This window comes from Delphinus delphis, chromosome 18 (genome assembly GCF_949987515.2).
Source record: "Delphinus delphis chromosome 18, mDelDel1.2, whole genome shotgun sequence".
Classification (NCBI taxonomy): Eukaryota; Metazoa; Chordata; class Mammalia; order Artiodactyla; family Delphinidae; genus Delphinus; species Delphinus delphis.
In genome coordinates, this window is record NC_082700.1 from 8,864,182 (window position 1) to 8,883,839 (window position 19,658).

The window sequence follows — 19,658 nt, forward strand, 5'->3', positions numbered from 1 at the left end:
GGAAAGAAATGACTGAAAGCCAGGAGTGCTGGATGCTAGTTCTAGTTTTTCCACTGAATTTAGGTGGTAAGTTATTTCACCTCCTAGGACCTTAATTTCCTCTTTCATAAAATGTGAGATTTGAGCTAGATGTCCTATAAATCCCTTTTAGCCCTAACAACCCATTTTTTAAAACATGTTAAATATTCTGCCAAAAATATGTATAATGTTTGTTATTTTTTGCAGAATCCACAGTATGCCATAAATAGCATCTCATTAATATTCACAGTATTCATGAGAAAACAAAGAGACATTTATCTTTATATGTAATATCTGAGTCATGAACTGGGACAGCAACTTGTAATGGGTCACAAAACTGTAGTATGAGGAACTTCCCTGGTAGTCCAGTGGTTAAGACTCTGTGCTTCCACTGGAGGGTGCGAGGGGGGTTCGATCCTTGGTCGGGGAACTGAGATCCCACATGCCTTGGGGTTCAGCCAAAACAAAACAAAACTGTAGTATGAAAACAATGATTCTAATTTCTTGATAGTGACTGTAGTATTCTATTCACTACACTATCTTTGTAGCTGTTTTGTTATACTTAGAAGCAATGTGTTTTAACCCTTCTCACACCCAATCAGCCATCTCTAATGTACTCAAACCTACCCTGCTCAATTTCTTACTGCTTGAAGTCTCCACAGCATTCTCCTTCTCCTTTAATCCTACCAGAATAATTATCAGTGATACTTTCTCATCTGTTTCCGACATACATATCTTAGATTTCCAGGTACAGTATTTGTCTCATTTTCTGCATAATTTCTATTAATTTTCTATATAAATGTCAACTACATACAGAAAGATGTGTCACACCATCTCTACATTCATCAATATAAAGGCTTGGAGCTTGTACCTTTATACATATACATACCCAACACTTCAAAGTATTAAGTAGTTGAAAAGGATGCCAGAGATTCTATGTACTGTGTGCTATGATGGTTTTGGAATTTTCCTCTCTCTGTGGCTTTTCTCACATTCCCTTCTAGGACTCCCAAGCTCTTCAGCCTTGGAAACAATGAATGAAATTGGTCTTCCAAGTTCTCCAAAGACGTTGGCTTGAACACTCCTTCTGCATTTTTCCACTCCTGGCTTCCTTGAGAAGAATATCCTGCCTTAGCTGTGGTCTATCACTAACCTGTCTGACCAGAACCTCAACCAAATCTATTTGCTCTCACCTCCCCGCACAAATTTTCAGGCTTGTCCCTAAAATGGGCAGCCACAGAGACACATCTACCACTAATTCAACGTGTACAAGTGAGACGCCACACTCTACTCCTTGTATCCAGGAAAGTAGGGGTGCAAATTCTAGTCTCCAACCAATGCCAGCAAATAGCAGAGCTGAGAAAAGTGCTACTGACCTAATACTTGGTACTCTTGTTTCAGTCTGAGACTTTACCTATCCCAGAGGAGAATTAAAGGAAAACTGGAGAAACCGTACAATTTTCTTATACTTGTAAAGATTGCCATGAGTCTCAGACCTCAAAGGGCTGAAGTAATCAGTCAGTGTGCTTCTGTGGCCACACACAGTTTGTTAAAATACTTAAATTCTTCTGCGTCATTTAGCATATAGTATCCTGAGCTCCCTCCTAATTCATAGTCCAACCCCTTCGCCAGACCCTCCCTGCCACCTCCCACTGACCATCAAGTAACAGGTTAAGGACTTGGCACCCAAAAGGACCCATAGGTTTCCTCTCTAGCATAGTAACCAGTCTCAATTATGACTGGTTGGTGCATATGTAATTAACTCCCCCCAAATCGTGCCTTTTGAACACTGCCATTGGCTCTCTTCAGGGACTCCCAAGGGCTAGCCTGTGCTTTGCCTGCCTTTCCTACCCCTGGGAAACTCAAATGGGTCTTGACAAGGAACAGACCGCCATTAGCCACCTCAGCAATCAGCCAGCCAGCTCCTGTTCCTCCATGTCCCCTCTGCCAGAGCTGGCCTGGAACACAGTGGCAGATGAGCTATCAGTAGTAGTGGCAATGACACCCCAGCAAGCAAACACCTGGTGGGGCCCTTCTGAGCCCTTGACCAAAAGGCTGCGACCACTCACCATCGATTCCCCAGAGTTGCCCTCATCTGGTTACTTGTGGGAACTGCAGCTACCGCAGGGTTTTGACTGAGACAGCTAGGAAGACAGCAAATGTGCCAGCTAGCTGACTGGCCCACCACAACAACCATTACATAATTTGCACATTATCCCTGCAAAAAGGCCTATGCAACCAGGCTACCTCTGCTTTTTGCCCACCCTTCTGACATATCTGAGACTCAGCCCTGGTGAGGAAGACAAAGACACTTGTTGACTGTGCCAAGGGGTGGGTCTGACATGCCACTAAATTCCTCAAATTCTGACTGCACATTCAAGAGCCGTTCTGCAATGACCTCTCATCTCAGAGTGTATTCCAAGGACAACAACTCTTGAATTTATCAGCTACCTTAAGAATATGGGTTCTAACCTGATAGTGACTTCTCACTCTTCTTGCCCAAGACTTGGACAGGCCAGCCCAACTTAAAGTAGGCAGGGTTAAGTAAGGGTGTGGTGAGGAGTCCATACAAATTGAAGTGGACTCGTGCTTATTACAGACAAACAAGCCCTTTTTTAATCAAGAAAAAAAAAAAAGCTTGACTAAATAACATACTTGGTGATCTTACATCCCTGTCAGATGGGTGTATTCACTTCCAGAGTGCAGGTCAGGTCTTCCACAATACAGAAAGAAAAATGCAACATGAGTTTAGGAGAACCCCTATTTTTCCTTGATAAATGCTGGTGCTTTTAGTAGGGGAACAAAAAGAAAAACAGCAAAACAAGGAAAACTGGCTCTATCAGAACAAGGGTAGCTTCATGCACTAACGGTGCAGAAGGTCTAACCATTCCACTCATCTTTCATTTTAGTCAATTCAGAGAGGCTCCCTTGATCCAAAGTTTTTAGTTTCTTACAACCTATATATTGGACAGCTAAAACGACCCAGCCGATTCTGTCACATGATCTGGAAAACCAAGCAGTAACAAAGCTCACTCTACCCTGAGAGATGTTCCACCTAATCTTTGTAACCTTCTGGTCACCACTGAAACTAAAACAAATAATCAAATTCTATAAATCAAGAGATGGTTAAACATAAGCTACACTTGACCAACACCAGGGTCACTCCAGACTGACTCCCAAAGAGCAGAATGCTGGGGGGAGAAACGGAGGAGACTACACTAGAGTGGACAGGGGCGCTTACCAGTAGAGTAAGCCCCACCAGTAAGCTTTACGCCTCTGCCTAACTGTTGTCCAGTTAGGCAACCTTAGGTCACTATTCAACAAACACCACAAAATGTTTGATGGCCTTCCAACTAACTGATAAGATGTCCAAAGATGTTTCCTTCTATTACTACTCTCATTGTCAAGACTGTTCCATTCCAAACAATGCTACTCAGAAGTGTTATCCATACTGATTCCAGTCCATGAGTGGTTTGCAACCAGTCTGCAACAGAGTACAGAAACGAAGTAACTTTTATAGGAATCTGAGAATAATTTTCACATCTGTTGAATTAAATTATAAAATATTTGACTTACATTAAACTTTTTCTAGTAATTCACTTTTTTATTATATGTTACTAAAGTATCAGACTGCAGCGCATTGGAAAATTTTTAAAAACTCATCTTTCACCACAAACAGTTTGAAAAACACCTATTAAAACAAATATAACTACGTCATACTTCTGCTAAAATCTCTTCGGGGATCCCCATTCTCTGCAAGATAAAGTCTTAGTTCATTAACATTGTGTTTTCAGAGTCTCCTGGGCCCTTCTCTAGAGTAGAGCTTTCTAACTAGTGTGCTTGGCAACGCCTCGAACAGGTGACAGATTAAGACTACTGAATGGAGCCTGTGGCAGGTGGAGTTCCCGAGCCCCAGGACCAGAAGCCTTGGGAAGAGTAGCCTGGTCCATTTACTCCAGCAAATTCTACAGATTCTGTTTTCTGTGTGTGTCATAATGTGGACAAGATTGAAAAGTGCTGGTGTCTGGAGTTATCTCCCATTACACTATACACCAAATTTTATGCTCCTCCAACAATGAAAAGCCTGCTTTCCCACCCACATCCAAATTTGTATTTCCATCCCAGACCTCTCCCATGAACTCTGAACACACTACATATTCTACATCTCCATTCAGATATCCAGAATGCACCTTTAACTTAACACGTCCAAAACTAAACACCTGTTTTCCCTTCTAAATGTGCTCCTCCTACATTATATCTTAGTAAACTGTAACTCCATCATCTTTCTCTCTCATACTCATTATTTGATCTATTCAGCAAATCCTGCCAGCTCTAGCTTCAACAATTCTCACTACCTCTACCTTTATCCCCTGGTTGAGGTCACAATCACCTCTCACTTGGATTATTCCAAGAGTCATCTAATTAGTCCCTGCTTCCATTCTTGTCCTCTAAAGTGATTCTCAAGACAGCAGTCAGAACTGACTGTGCATCTTAAAACCCAAGTCAGATCATGTCATCCCTTGCTCAAAACTCTCCAACAGCTTCCCATCTCAAGCAGAGTAAAGGTCTATATTCCTTCAATAATTTACAAAGCCCATATTATCTGGTTCCTTCTTTCTCTTTGACTCTCTCTTCTCTCTGCCCTTTGCTCACTTAGCTCCAGGCAAATGGACATCCTACTATTCCTTAACCACACCAAGCACAGGATCCTTGGTCTGGAATGCTCCATCCTCACTTCTCTTTGCTAATTCACTCTCTCACTTTCTTCAAGTCTCTGCTCAAATGTTAACCTTATCAGTTAGGCCTTTATTGATCACTTCAAGTAAAGTGGTACCCATTCCACTAAGCCCCACCCTCCCTGCCCCATTTATGCTGCTTAAATTTATCCATAGCACTTATCATCTGACTGACTAGATACCTGTTTATTGATTTAGTCTGCTTCCCTACCCTGATGCCAGGAGGGCAGAGGTTTTTTGTTTTACACACTGATCTATCTCTATCACCTAAAACAAAGCCTGGCACATAGTAAGCACTCATGAAACACTGCTGAATGAATATATACATGCATGAATAAATCCATTACTGTTTCCTTCCTCTGGGACTTTGACCATTCAGTTACTACTGCCTACAGGCCTTTTCCCCATACTATTTCTCCCCTACTAAATCCCACTTTTCCCTGAACCTCGTCCTCCACATTTCACTTACTGACTACCAATCTAGTAAATGAACTGTGGAAAAGTAACGCCACTGCTACACATTCATGCAGAAAACAGTTTACTGCCCCTTCTCACTACTGGTTCACATTTCTCAACCACATTCCTCCAATCAGAAAACACCATTCCATTCCTAGTAACTACAGCTTACACCTGCTATTTTCTCACTGCACTGAGTACTTCTATTATGTATCTGTGTAGATTGTCCCAAGAGTCAAGATACATCTGATGTCCTTAGGAAGAACATAAATCATTCTGATATACACTAGGCAAGACAATTCAGAGAGAAAGCCCTATTTATTTTCCATGCTTTCCATTTTCTCATGACTGCCAAATGCTAGAAGACTTCTTCATCAATACTATCAAGCCTCAATTCCAATTTATACCCATCAGGTATTTCACACTATTCTTGGCCTCCAAGAACTCCAGTCCTCTACTTTATACTTTGGCCAAGTCCTGACAACCTAAGATAAAGAGCCATAGTAAATTGTGGGAATTTTCCCAAGCCTACTCTCTCCCCTCCCAATCCCGACCTCCCGCCTCCACCTCTACACCTTTCAAGAACAATCAAGATAAAACTTTTGTTCAAGGTATGAAAGGCAAACAGGAAGCTTTTAGTACAATATTGTACCTTAAAATCGGTCCATCCCCCACCAAGAAATGATACAGTGTAACAACCAGTAAAGCAAGCCTCTAGTATTTCCATACCACTCATGGCAATGGCCTAGTAACATCCCTGTATGTACCCAACCTTATTTACTCAGTTCCATTTCAGATCCTGGCCTCTGACTCTTTTTGTCTCCCAGTTTACTATGTTTTTCTTTTATATTTGTGGACTGAATATATTGTGTCCTCAGCAGAATCTCTGGTGTTTTCTGAGACTTTTAGTTAAGACCTACTATGGCTCTTTTTAACCGCCCTGGGCAAGATGCTCACCTGAATTTCTGTCCTGGAGACCTACTATGTGCTCTGTGCCTTCAGCAGGTCTAATGCAGCTCCTGTAAGGGGAGAATTCATATGACCAAACACCATTTCTTGAACCTTCCACATTACTTCCACACCACAGCAGTTTATCAACACCTTACTTAGAAAGTCTCAACAGCCAACTATTTAACCAATTAAAACCTGATTAGCTGCTTTTTCTTATTTCCTTTCTCCATTGACTGCTAGCTATACTGCCTCCAGAGAACCTCATTCTTCTATAGTTGTTTTTATATATAATAATTTCTTCTACGTCACTGTAAGAGTAAAAAATAATCTAAGAAGTGATTCAAGAAGAATGTTATGTTATTAAAAATTCAGAATACTATCACTTAAAATAATAAACAGGGCTTCCCTGGTGGCGCAGTGGTTATGAATCCGCCTGTCAATGCAGGGTACATGGGTTCGGGCCCTGGTCCGGGAAGATCCCACATGCCCCAGAGCAAATAAGCCCGTGCACCACAACTACTGAGCCTGCGTTCTAGAGCCCGCGAGCCACAACTACTGAAGCCCGTGCACCTAGAGCCTGTGCTCTGCAACAAGAAGCCACCGCAATGAGGAGCCCACGCACTGCAAAGAACAGTAGCCCCTGCTCGCCGCAACTAGAGAAAGCCTGCACGCAGCAACGAAGACCCAATACAGCCAAAATTAAATAAAAATAAATTTATTAAAATAAAATAATAAACAGATGAGACACTAGTAATTATACTTTAAAATATTACAAACTACTTCTCTGACCCTCCACCATACGCCTTCTTCCCCTTTTTCTACTGAATCTTGTTGATAACTCTGTTACTTCCCTAACTACTATAAAAATAGAAAGCTGACATCCACTTAAACTGATGTTCCCATCTTGAATGACTCATTTCATAGAAGCCTAGGGTGCAATTAACTAACAGTGTCACATAACTACAGGTAAGCTGATATCATACTGTCACGTGAACATTACATAGAAGTCATGATGAAAAACGAGGAAAAATGTTTTTGTGAAAACCAAGAGTGGTGGGGAAAGGCTCCTTACTTTTATTACACCTGACGTTAAAACAAAAAAAAATGTTTTTTCTTTTAAAGAAATGGGTTCGTGTGGTCTGCTCTGTGAAACTAATCATACCAAATTTGTCAGTAAAAATGAGAATATCAAATTGACCTGATCATACCAACAGCCCATACCACTCAGGTGAAAAAACAGTGCCAGTATTCATAACAAAAAAGCACATGCATTATCACAAATTGTTTTGAGGTATTACACAGCTTAATTCCTGACTGCTTATGCTAATAAGGAATATGAGTATCTTTGATAAATTTAATAACCAAAAAATCAAGCTTTATCCTTCTAGATCTCTCCTAGCATTTCTAACTAGTATAAAAATCAACCAGTTGGTGTTTCCTTCTCTGCCCATCCCTAGTGTATAAAGAGGTGAAATCATCAAAAGGCAGACAAAATAACAGAATTTCAAGGCCAGCACATGAGTTACTTCAGCTGAAATTCTAACCTACTCAGCTCACTTAATCCATCCAATAACCCTGTTATAGATTGAGAAGGTATTCTCATTTAATTACAGGGAAAAGTTTCAGAAAATTAAGTGACTTGCCCAAGTTGCAAGAACTACAACTTTTCTTCAAATTCTGGAATTTAAAATTCTGTGCTCTAGGGACTTCCCTGGTGGCGCAGTGGATAAGACTCTGCACTCCAATGCAGGGGGCCCGGGTTTGATCCCTGGTCAGGGAACTAGATCCCACATGCATGCCGTAACTAAGAGTTCGTGTGCCACAACTAAGGAGCCCACCTTCTGGAACCAAGACCTGGCGCAACCCAAAAATAATAATAATAAAAATAAAATAACACTCTGTGCTCTACTAAAAGTGGTTTCTGCTCTTCATGACAATCTGAGGTACCTCAAAGGTATAGTCTGAAACATGGAACTCGGTTGCGCTGTGAACAACTCACAGTGTCAGGCGACCCACTATACATTTCTTAATGAAACACATTCCATTTTCAGAAAGCTTTGAATTAAATTAAAAATTAAGAACCACTGATCCAGTCAAATGCCCTCATTTTACACATAAAGGAACTGCAGAAGAGAGAAGGAAATGGCTCACAAGTCCCTCTCAACTACCTAGTATAATAGCTGCGTATTAGTTTCCTAGGGCTGTGACAAAGTACAGACGGGGTGGCTTAAACAAGTTTATTTTCTCACAATTCTAGAAGTCTGAGGTCAAGGTGTCTGCAGCGTTGGTTTCTTCTAAGGCATCTCTCCTTGGCTGGTAGATGGTCTTCTTCCGCCAGTGTCTTCATAGGTCTTCCCTTTGTGTATGTCTGTGTCCTAATCTTCTCTTCTTATAAGGACACCAGTCATATTGGATTAGAGCCCATCCATATGATCTTAATTACCTCGTTAAAGGTGTCATCAAATACAGTTACATTCTGAGGTACTGAGGGTTAGGACCTCAACATACAAATTTTGAGGAGACATAATTCAGCCCATTAACACTCCACTCTCCTGCGCCCCCCAATTAATGTCCTTCTTACATGCAAAATACATTCACCCCATTCCAACAGCCTGCAAAGTCTTAACCCATTCTAGCATCAAGTCCAAAAATCTTATCTAAATACCATTTAAACCAGGTATGGGTGAACTTGAGATATGATTCATCCTGAGGCAAAATTCCTCTCCAGCTGTGAACCTGTGACTCTAGACAACTTACCTGCTTTCAAAATATAATGGTGGGATAGCATTCCCATTCCAAAAGGGAAAAATCAGAAAGAAGGGATGATGGGTCCCAAGCAAGTTTACAATAAGGCAAATTCCATTATATTTTAAGGCTGAAGAATAATCTTTAATAATAAATAATAATCTTTGGCTCCATGCTGTGTTCTCTGGGTCCACTGGGCTAGAGGCCCTGCCTTCCAGGCTGACCAAGGTGGTAGCCTCACTCCCTCAGGCTTGGGGCTCTGATCCCATGGTGGCAATGGCAACCCTGCCAACCTCTGAATTGCCTTCAGGGTCATTCTAGTCTTTTCTTGCAGGACAACATATGCTTACGGGAGATCACCACAGATAGCTCTAGTGACTTGTCTTGTAGAATCTCAGAAGTCTGACAGCCTTCCTTCATCATCCTGTCCTGTCTCTTTCAGTCCAAGCTGGCAGTGTTTCTGCTGCCATATCCCCATCTCTGGTCTCGCTGAGTTAGTTTAATGAATCCATAAGTCACATGCCCATACGCCCTTTAGCAAATGGTTGTCTAGCAACTGCCTTGATGTTGTCTCCAGAACATACTTTCTAATTTTTTGCAACATGCATAGGCTGAGAACTGCCAAATCTTCAAGTTTCTGGTTCCATTTTGCTTAACGATTCTTTCTTCAATTATCTCTGTCCTCTTGCATTTTACTATAAGAGCAAGGAGAAACCAGGCCATGCCTTTAACACTTTGCCTAGAAATCTCAGTTAAATATCCAAATTTATCACTTACCAGTTCTATTTTCCACAAACCTCTGAAACACAATTTAACCAAGTTTTTTGCCACTTTATAACATGACTGCCTTTCCTCCAGTTTCCAATAACATGCTCATTTCCATCTGAGACCCTACCAGAAGCACCCTTTTCATATTTCTACCAAACTCTGTTCATGATCATATAGGTCTATCTCTAAAGTGACAGAAGCCTTATTGACCGCCCCAGAACCCTCACCAGAATCACCTTTAACGTCCATATTTCTACCTACAATCGCTGAAGGCAACCTTGGCTTTTTTCTAACATGAAGCTCAAATCTCTTCCAGCCTCTACCATACCCAGTTCTAAAGCCACTTTTTCATTTTTAGGTATTTGTTAGAGTAGCATCCCACTTCCCAGTACCAAAATCTGTGTTTGCCAAAGCTACAAAGTATCACATTCTGGGTGGCTTAAACAACAGAAATTAACTTTCTCACAATTCTGGAGGTTAGAAGTCCAAGATCAAGATGTCAGCAGGGTAGGTTTCTTCAAAAGCCTCTCTCTCTGGCTTGTAGATGGCTGTCTTCATCCAGTGTTGTCACAAGGTCTTCCCTTTTTGTGTGTGTCCTAATCACCTCTTCTTGTAAGGACACCATCATATTGGGTTAGGGTTCAATCACATGACCTCATTTTACCTTAATTACCTCATTAAAGGTCCTATATCCTAACAATAGTCACATCATAAATACTGGGGGTTAGGATTTCAACACATGAAATTTTGAGGGAACACAATTCAGCCCAGAATAAGCTGAGACTACCCATATTCACTTGTTGTATGAATACTGAATACTGCTTTTTCATTGTGCTGATGACCATACAATGGTAACAACCTCTGACACATGGTGCTTAAAAATGAAGGGAGGGGAAATAATCATACACTCATACAAATTAATAAAGAAAAAGTACATGAGAGCATATAATATATATTTTGGACCTCACCAAGCCTGCTATGTCCAAAAATTTGGGTTTCCTTGAAGAGCTCAAATCTGAAGGATGAGTATGGAAGGGGTGTGTGCACACAGAACTTTCCAGGAAGAAGGAACAAACAGCACATTCAAGGAACTGAGAGGTGGCCAGTAAGGCTGGAAAACAGAAAGTAGGAAGAGTAACAAAACATGAGGTTGGATAGGAAAGCAGGGGCCACATCAACCACATTATGGTTTTTGGTCTTTATTCTAACAGCAATGGGAAGCACCTGAAAGGTTTTATGCATGATCATATTTTCCTTTTACAAAGATCACTTTGGAAAGGAGGGGGCACTGAGGGTTTCTAATTTGCTGGTAATGTTCTACTTCTTGAGCAGGATTCTGGTTACATGGATATGTTCACTTCATGGATATTTGTTGAGCTATATACACTTATAATTTAAGCACTCTTTAATATGTACATTATACTTCAGTCTTGTTAGATTGTGGAGAAAAAGGGCTAGAACAGAGCAAGTACTGATGTGGGGACCCCAGTCTCAGGAAGAGATGATAATTCAAACTAGAAAGATGGCAGTCAAAAATGGAGAGATTCAAGAGGTAATTAAGTGGCAAAATTCAAAGACCCCAGTTGATGGACAATATGAAGGGGGAAAGGAGGGATCAAAGAAGACTCTCAAGTATCTGGTGTGCAAAAATAGATAGATGGTAGATCCATTTGCTATGCAAAAAAAATCCTGGAGTTCCATAGACAAGTGAGAAGATCACAGGTTCAACTTTTCAGGCTTAAAAGTAGAAAAGTCAGGTAGGCAGTTAAGTATATAGGCTGGAGAGCAGAGGACAGGTTTAAGAAGAAAACACATTTGGGGAGTAATACTATTAATAGAAGCAATGGGTATAAAATCATTCAGTCCATATTTTTTAGCTCCTACAGTATTACAGGCACTGCTTTAGGTTCTGTGGATAGAGCTAAGAACAAAATAAACAAGTTCTCATGGAACTTATATTCTACTTCAAAAGACTCCCAACAAATCAGTATTAAAAAAGATAACTTCAACTACTAATAGCTACTATGATGAAAACAAAACAGGACAATGTAACAGAGTGACAGGGGTGGGGTTGCTTTATTTTAGATTGGAATAGTCAGGGAAGGTTCTCTACGGCGGTGACATGTGAGGTGAAACCTGAATGTTGAGAACTATGCTAGGCATAGGAAGAACAGAAAAAATACAGAGCAAAAAAAACAGCTAGCACTTAAAGCAAGAATAAGCTTAGCATATCTGAAGAACAGACAAAAAGACCAGTATAGATGAAATGTAGTAAATGAAGAGGAGAGGGGTACAAGACAGGGTCAGGGAAGAAGCCAAGGGCCAGATCATGTATAGTTTAATTAAGCAGGGAGGGATGTAATTTTTTTTTAAATAAATTTATTTATTTTTTGGCTGCGTTGGGTCTTTGTTGCTGTGCGCGGGCTTTCTCTAGTTGCGGCGAGCGGGGTCTGCTCTTAGTTGCAGTGCATGGGCTTCTCATTGCAGTGGCTTCTCTTGTTGCAGAGCATGGGCTCTAGGCGCACGGGCTTCAGTAGTTGTGGCACGTAGGCTCAGCAGTTGTGGCTCGTGGGCTCTAAAGCGCAGGCTCAGTAGTTGTGGCGCACGGGCTTAGCTGCTCCGCAGCATGTGGGATCTTCCCGGACCAGGGCTCGAACCCGTGACTCCTGCATTGGCAGGCGGATTCTTAACCACTGCACCACCAGGGAAGTCCCTGGGAGGGATTTAATTTATGGTAAAAAAAATTTTTTTTAATTATAGTTTTCTCTAGTTATTCTGTGGATAAAATTATAGGGTGGCAAAGATAAAAGTGGGGAGACTACTAAGTCCAAGTGAGAAATGATGAAATCTCATGGGGAAAGTTAAGAGTAAGAATAGAAGTGTTAAAGCAAAAAATAAGAAAATAAGCTCTAAATGACTCTAAGAGAAATAGAAAATCAAAAGTCTCAAGGTTGCTCTACTTACCTGTATTCTAGTATTTAATTTTTTGATCATAAACAACAATTCTAAGGACTACTAGTGAGGTTCAAAAACCTCAAACAAGTCTCTGATGGTGTTAGCTACAACAAGTTAAATGGATAAGCCTTCCTCTCTGCCTGGACACTCTCTCTCCTAGCAAGTATCAAACACAACTAATTCACACTCTATATTTCCATGTTTCCTAAATTACAAACTGCCCTATAAAGTTGCTCTATTTAGATGAATGGGTCCTTAATTTCAAGAGGTTGTTGACTATTCTCAGGAGAAGACTAGGACTAATATTCAACAAATATTTATGGACTCATTAAAGGACAAAGCTCCAAACACAAGACAAGGAAGACCATGCTTTCATGGCCCTTAAGGGTACAAGATAATCTTTCTTAATGTAATACCTGGGCTCTACTAGTCTTTACACAGCAAAGGGAAGATGGGGAGGGAGAAATATCACTTTTGAGACCACTAGTCTTCTAGCTTTAACAATTTCTTTCCTATCATTCCCCAGAATTAAAAAAAAATTTTTTTCTCACTACTTTTAAATTAATTCAAAATGTCTAGCCCAGGCCTCCTAACACATTTTCTGTAAATACTTCAATTTACTTATATTCAAAATGAAATATTTAACCACATCTTTGCCAGTGTTACATCATACACTATTCCAATAATCTCAATCCCATGACGTACTGCTTTCCAGTTTTGTGAACCAAAATCTATCTTAATCTACTTATGAAATCAATGTTATTTCTTCCCCATTCTAACAAAAATTCCACCTCTGATTTCACATTTAGAAACAATAATGAAAAAAGCCACAAACTAGGAATTTTAATTTCTCAAGGAATTAAGAAAAACCAAACAAGATCCAGCCCTTCTATTTTTTAAGTTAACTAAAACAAAATAAGGCAAATAGTCAACAGTAAGAATTCTTCATTCTGTACTTAAATGTTTTCCTTGCAGAATCGAATTAATTCAATATTTTATTTATACAGCAAACTTAAGTAACTGGCTCCTTTACTGTTCTTTAATTTTAGAAAATTAATTTAAACAACATAAAAGAGAAAGGATGCTAATTATTACAAAAGGAAAAAATCCTTAATTCTTCAGAAAATCAGAAAACTGATGTAATTTCCATAACAGCTACTGCTAGCACACTTAAGTAATAAGTGGACATTAAAAGAAAAATACACTAAGACCACTTACAAATAGTGTTGATCTGTTTAGGAAATACTGCCTCAAAATTAATCATCAAAACAAACAGCTTATATAATTTAACTATCCATTCACTGAATACTACACATTTCAAGTGCTAATTAAAATCAGGAGATATTAAAAGGTAAACATTAAAGCACAACAGCATATGTAAAACTTCAATTGAAAAGATGTTGCTGAAATATGATTATCAATTATCAATGTATATTTTATAGAAAACGTTTATACAGTAAATGACATCCTAGCTTTCAATCTTGACTTCAATTAAACATTCTAAATAAATAGCCACTTACAGATTTCTTCACTCAGCTTCACTAGTAAGTCAACATACCTCTAACCCTATAAATTCAAAGGTACCATAAAGATGCACTCAACTCTCCACTGGAATTTCTTTCCTACCTTGAAAAAAAAACCACCCTAAATTAATAATAACTTAACCAAAGATAAAATGTGGTTTAAAAGATAAAATGGGATATGGTGAGGAATATGTCTGAACTATATTTGAATCCCAGTTAACACTGCTCCCTAGAGATATTATGTTCATAGGATAAATTGCTTAAACTGTGTTAGTTTTTGTTTCCTCTTTATAAAAAAGTTGAGACTGTACAGTCGTTATAAAAAAATTAGAAACTGTAATAAATCACATTTAGAATAGGGCCTGGCATTGACAGGCATTAACTAAATGGCAGCTACTTAAATAAGTATTATTAAATTAAGGCTTGTTGCTGTTAAATTCCTATTCCTCATTGTAGCAGCACTGGAGAAATGAAGAATCACTTGTAAAAGCTGAACTCAAATTAGCCATCAGCTTTCCTTCAAAAGCATTCAGTTCTTTAAGAATGGCAGATTAGAGAATCATGACATAACAGTGGATTCCGTAACAGTGAATTTCCAACTACTATTTATCAACTAGTCTATCAGCATGAGGCTTGAGTATTGTAAAAGAATTTTTCCTCAAATACATACATCCAAGTACTACGCCATGTTTATGGGATTCCTAACCAATGAGTAACACTGATAGACTAAAAATCTATATAAATCTTTCCAAGTATTTTCATATCAAAATTCTACCTATACCACAGGGTCAGGAAACTGCAAAGCTGTGACCTATAAGTTTAACATGATTAAATAAGGTTCATAAGGAAACATGAGTTCAGTGGAACACAGGAGGGAAATAAGTTATCACCATTTTTGACAGTAACTTACCATCCCATCATCTTCATTAAAAATGTTATGAAGTTAACATGAGGATAGCTGAACAGAAAATGCACATAAGAAAAAGAAAACATGTACAGGAAAAGACTGATAGAAACAAGAAAGCAACATGATTTCTAATACTATTAAGAAAGAATAAAAAAGAAAGAAGAATAAAAGAAGAGAAAGAACCCACAAACCTCCCCCAAATCAAATTTTCTTTCATTTTGATATACTAAAAAAACTGAAGAGTCCAGAATTACAACTGAAGAGACACTAACAAAGCTGTGCGATTATTGTAATTACTAGTTGTAGGGTACAACTTTAATTTTACATGTCCTATCTGAGAATACAGTTGAAACTGCAAAAAAAAAAAAAAAATCCAAATAAAGTGTATTTTAATGGACTGTACTGAACTTGAACACAATTTTAACTATGAATGAACAGATTATTCTTACTTTTTTCCCCTTAGTTACCAATAAAGTTGAGAGGCAAAAAGCGCAATAGGTCATCTCAAAATCTCTCAATCTTCCCATTAATTTACAAACAGTTCAATTTAAAAAACAATATGGGAATATTAACAACTAGACAACACTCCCCGATGACGTCTTCAGTCATTCACCTGCTTGTTAATGTGACTTTGTCTAGTTCTAAGATTAGGGGTCACAGTATGGCTTAACAAAATTTGTTAGGAGGAAAGGAAAGAAAAAGATTATTTCTAATTTAAATGACTAAAATAAACTTCTATTAAAGATACCAAAAAGTCAAAACTCTCCAAACACAGTCCTAGCTTCAAAAATAACTATTTACTCTTGAGGCTCTCTTTTCAGAGTTTTTTTTGCTACTCTTTCCCCTTGTTCCTGTGCATAATTTGACAGCAACAATGTATTAAGAATTTCCATAGGAGATACATTCAAAATTGAGTTTACAAACATGTATATTCTATGACAAAAATTATGCCATTCAGTGCAGTCTACATAAAGATATTGAATGTAAAGTATAACCATTCTATTACAAGTTTTCTGATTTTAGCTGCAAAAATCATAATTATAAACTTTTCAAGGTTTGCTCTGAAATTTACAAACCATGAAAAATTGAATATTTTTTAGACTTGAGACCTTGGCAATTTGAATCAACTGAATTATTTAAATGCTGCTTAGCAAAGTAAAAAAAAAAGGAATAAAAAAGACACACAAGACAATCACCAAATTACTCCTCTTTCAGAATCTATTTCAATGAACTTAATACTACTTCCTGCAATCCTAAGGATATTTTAAGGAGAAAATCTGGCATACATACAGGGAAACCAATTGTTTTAATAATACCTTAATTCAAAAACTAAAATAAAAATTGGTATGCCAATCTTATTTAAATTGTAAAGAAAGACAACCATCACCAAAGAATATACCCATTAATCCCTCTCCTTTCACAAAAATTACAGCAAACAATTGTAATGAGAAAAAATTATTTATAAATTGTAATCTACAAAATTTAACTCTATAAACAGCTAACTGGATCTGCTGTTCTGCTGCCACCAAATGTTTATTCTGAATGCTCATTGTAACAAAACTAAGTAATACTTTGTTATGATTCCAGACTAAGCGGCATTACTCTCTTTATATGGGTTGCAGACAAACACACACAAAAACACTCCAGCCCTAATAACTGAATTCTCAGTTATTGCATTCATGTTACGATACTATGTAAAACTTCAATAAAGGCTAGTAAACCTATCTGGTCAAGGTACTGGGTTGGCCAAAAAGTTCGTTCAGGTTTTTCTGTAAGCTATCCCAGAAAAACCTGAACGAACTTTTTGGCCAACCCAATACTAACATAATACATGAACAAATGCATTTCTTCAGAGAACACCACCAATTTTCTTTATAAATACTTAGAAAACCAGGCTCAGAAAACCAGACATTTCTACAATAACAAAAACTCAATTATGGTCAAAATAAATATTTTATATCCTTTGAAATCATGAACTCTTTCAAAACTTACCAATATATAAAACTGGAAAATTTCATAACCTATATTAATTAGGCAAGAGATAAGCAAACTTCAAATAGTTAAATCCACCCTATCATACCACCAACAAAATACAACCCAATCTTTTGTAAACAATTTTACTTTAAAACGGACATTAAAATATTAAAAAGCTAACATTCTTTTTCAGAAAGGTGAATACTGAAAGATTATCAATGTAAAAAGCAGTATCAAAAGTTCAACTTAATTACCACACAAATATTTTTATTAGCAGTATTATGACATATAGAAAACTATAAATTTACTTATCAAAAAGAAGTGATTTTTCACTTCTCCTATGAAAAAACAAGGCTATGAAAAAACAAGTTATGAAAGCCTATGAAAAAACAAGTTAATCTTTCTGAACCAAACTAGAAGCTATCAATATATTCTGTTTAACTAAAATGTTCACCTTAGTTGAATATGATGAGTAATGCCCATTTTATTCTTTGTGATGGAGACCAACTCAGAATGGCAGGTAGCAGCTGGGGGAACTATTCCATTAAGAATATACCTAAATTTAAAAAAAGAATATATCTGAATAGAAGAAAAAATTTTGATGAAAAATCCTGACTTGGTAAATTTCATATTTTTCAGATTTTTAACATCAAGCAATGACTTATAATAGTGATTCTGGTATCTTTTATTGCATATTCATTCCTCTATTCTGTTATTGTTCAAAAAATACAATAAAATTAGCCACAATACTTGGGGGAACTTTTAATTTATTTTGTCTTAAAAAAAACATTAGGGACTTCCCTGGTGATCCACTGGTTAAGACTCCATGCTTCCAAGGCAGGGGGCACGGGTTCAATCCCTGATCAGGGAACTGAGATCCCACATGCCACACAGTGCGGCAAAACAAGAAAAAAAAAAAGTCTTCCAGAATGTTAATTTCCCTGCCTCAATAAACATTTATAATTTTTAAAAATAATCAGCAATGATTAACAATCTCTGCATGATTATTTACTATTCAGAAGTACTAGGGGATAAGTTGAATCTGTAATAAAATCTGGAAATTTATTTTAGACTTACTATCATGAACATGTTTCCTCATAATCTGTATCTTCCGAAGGCAATTCTCTACATCCTCGAAATAAACTGGCTACTGTTCAAATACTACAGATTTACAGTACTATTATTTCTGAGTAAAGTTTTATAAGGACAAAGGGAAAGGGACACACAGTATATACCTACCTGTCACAAAATTAAATCCTTTACTATTTCAAAATGTCAATTTACATAATAAAATGCTGGGAAAAGCAAGCCCAAATACTAAGAAGTACTACTCTGAAACAAAAAAATATATGAAAATAGTGAATAATGGAAATGTGTGTATGTATTGATATAAATAAATATATATACATTGACACACAAACATGAGTTAGCATATTCCTACTACATCATATTTAGTTAGGATGAACAAATATATACAAACATACATATGTGTTACACAAAATAAAGCATGGTAATACCCATTTAAATGTAAACAGCACTGTTAGTACAAATAAATAGAAATCATATTCTTATCTCACTAAAGGTAATGCAATAAAGACCTTGCTGTGTACTAATATTTAGCTTTGAGTCTTACAACTTAATATCACTTAATAATTTAATATTAGTTAAAAAGTAATATAAAGATGTGAGAGAACATTTACAGCTGAAAAAACACCAAAGGTTTTAAAACAACATTGGAAGAAAGATTATGGGATTCACCACTTTGCTCTACACCTGTAACTAACACATCATTGTTAATCAACTATACTCTGACATAAAATAAAAATTAAAGAAAAAAAAAGAAAGATTATGGGATTAGGAATGGGCTGGTTTAGGAGAAAGAAAACTTAAAGGACAAACTATTATCATGTAAAACATAAAAATTTTTAAAAGTAGTTGTAATTAGCTCCATTTTTTCCTAAAAATGGATAAATCAAAGCAAAGTTAGGATGAACTGCAAGATCTCTGAAATGAATCCCATCTCAATTTAAAAATTATAAGTGATAGAACACAATCCAACAAAAACTATCCAGTGAGATACACAGTTGTCTCTACAGAAAAACTAAAACCTGGAGAAGTAAAATATCCTATGGGACACATCTTCCTATAACTAATGCTAAGGAACTGTCTAGAATATTTTTTATATTAGAATTACACTGTGTTAATTTAAATAGAGAAAAGTGATATACTATCAAAACAGCCTGAAGAGCTTTTGCAAACTATATAGTGATTGCCCTGTTTATGCATTCCAGAATCAGGGGTTTGGGGAGATAGGAGATGGCTTAAGAAGAAGGGTGATGAAAACGTATATTACGGAGAAAACACCCCAGGTGACTGATACACTTACTGTGTGGTATTTGATAGAGAATTTTGTTTTAAAGAAGGGATATGCTAGTTATAGCTTAGAAATACTTTTTCACACAGATGAATTTGCAGAAACATAATTTTACCTGTATAATGAATAGAGGAATCAACTAAGGTGCCTATAACTAGTATTTCTTATATATTTAAGATAGTCAAGGAAAAATACTAAAGTTTTATGAAAAGTTGAATTTCGGTATGAACTATAAAACTGTCTGACATTAT

At 37.3% G+C, this 19,658-nt stretch overlaps 1 protein-coding gene across 6 annotated transcripts in view; it reads right to left on the reverse strand.

Annotated features, from left to right (window-relative positions):
* Window positions 1-19,658, reverse strand: part of LOC132413788 (NEDD4-binding protein 2-like 2) — a 66,238-nt gene that overhangs the window by 30,086 nt on the left and 16,494 nt on the right. The window contains exons 7-8 of one of the 6 annotated variants that reach the window (XM_059995998.1): window positions 18,273-18,365; window positions 17,488-17,589 (exon numbers count right to left, since the gene is read on the reverse strand). The exons of 3 other annotated variants lie outside the window; for them this stretch is intronic. In XM_059995998.1, the coding sequence (XP_059851981.1) occupies window positions 18,314-18,365 (52 nt within the window). In that variant the 3' untranslated portion in view covers window positions 17,488-17,589; window positions 18,273-18,313. Of the gene's footprint in view, window positions 1-16,859; window positions 18,366-19,658 lie in introns of those variants that run through there. 2 more of the 6 variants (XM_059995994.1, XM_059995997.1) reach the window with 2 other exon arrangements.